We start from the raw sequence: 1186 nt of genomic DNA, 5'->3' as shown, positions 1-1186 counted from the left end.
GGAATGTACAAGGTAATTTAGAAATATCAGTTTACCGGAAACCTTTTTCTGTTCTTATGCACCCACACCAGGAATCATGTCATACTAAGTCACAAAAAATGTCTGCGTTTTATAGTTATGTTAACAGAGCTTTGAAGATATGTACTAACCAAAAGGATTTGAAAAACGAACTGTTATTAATTAAATATACAGTAGTCGAAAGAGGTTTTAACCCTAATATTATAAATAGGGCAGTTAAGAAATTCACTAATGCTATACTAATTGATCAAATTAGTACTTTAAAACCTAGTTATGAAAAAAATAGAAAGGAAAATAGTAATTATCATAAAAATAAAAGCTTTGAGAGAAAAAAAAAACGACAACATCATGTGAATGTTTACATAATCAAGAAAAGTGATAAATAGATACTCAAAACCAACAACAACACAGCACAATAAAAATGGAAACTGCTCCAAAAACGGATTTTAATGCAGTAAGAAAGATATACTTTAATGTAATTGCAATGATATTTTATATGTTTGCTCTTCTAACACAATTCTCGTCATTTAGTGGTTCATTCCTTTTGAACACCATCAATGTATTTTTGAAGTACTTGACAGGTGTAGCTTTACGAATCGACTCCTCGGTGTTTAAGTCATTGTGAAATCCCAACTTCGCCATCTTGGCTTTGATGTACTCGTTATTCCGGCAGTTCACGTGGTGATGTCCACCTTGACCAAGCACTGCCCAAGACAGAACTACACCTGCAAACACAACACCGAACATTGCCGTTAAGCCAACAAACAGTAGAAAACAAGTATGACTTACATAGATTTTAGGTTTCACTAAGAAAATTATTAGTAAAAAGTGTAAGATTATGCGTGTATTTGCATTAAAAGAAAAGATGAAAACATTATTCTAACCTCCTGGGTCACAATGTGTCTTGTATCCTTATACTGAACTAGCTAACACTTGTATCTTTTCAACCATCCCAAATTTTTAGATTTTGGATAAATGTGAGAAATACAACACTGCTAGAACTATTAGCATGAAGTAACAGATTTATTTGGCCTTAGACCCGGCGCTCGACTCGCAATCTGAGGGTCGCGGGTTCGAATCCCCGTCACACCAAACATGCTCGCTCTTTCAGCCGTGGGGGCGTTATAATATGACGGTCAATCCCACTATTCGTTGGTAAAAGAGTAGC

The 1186-nt window shown here is 35.0% G+C and overlaps 1 protein-coding gene across 1 annotated transcript in view; it reads right to left on the bottom strand.

Annotated features, from left to right (window-relative positions):
* Positions 1 to 434: 434 nt before the first annotated feature.
* Positions 435 to 1186, bottom strand: part of LOC106466994 — an 8757-nt gene continuing 8005 nt past the window's right edge. Inside the window, exon 4 of the mRNA XM_013927305.2 lies at positions 435 to 743. Within this exon, the coding sequence (XP_013782759.2) occupies positions 511 to 743 (233 nt within the window). The 3' untranslated portion in view covers positions 435 to 510. The remainder of the gene's footprint in view (positions 744 to 1186) is intronic.

This window comes from Limulus polyphemus, unplaced genomic scaffold, assembly GCF_000517525.1.
Source record: "Limulus polyphemus unplaced genomic scaffold, Limulus_polyphemus-2.1.2 Scaffold2453, whole genome shotgun sequence".
Lineage (NCBI taxonomy): Eukaryota > Metazoa > Arthropoda > Merostomata > Xiphosura > Limulidae > Limulus > Limulus polyphemus.
Note: the sequence above shows the minus strand (reverse complement) of the source record. Positions and strands in the feature narration are given on the sequence as shown.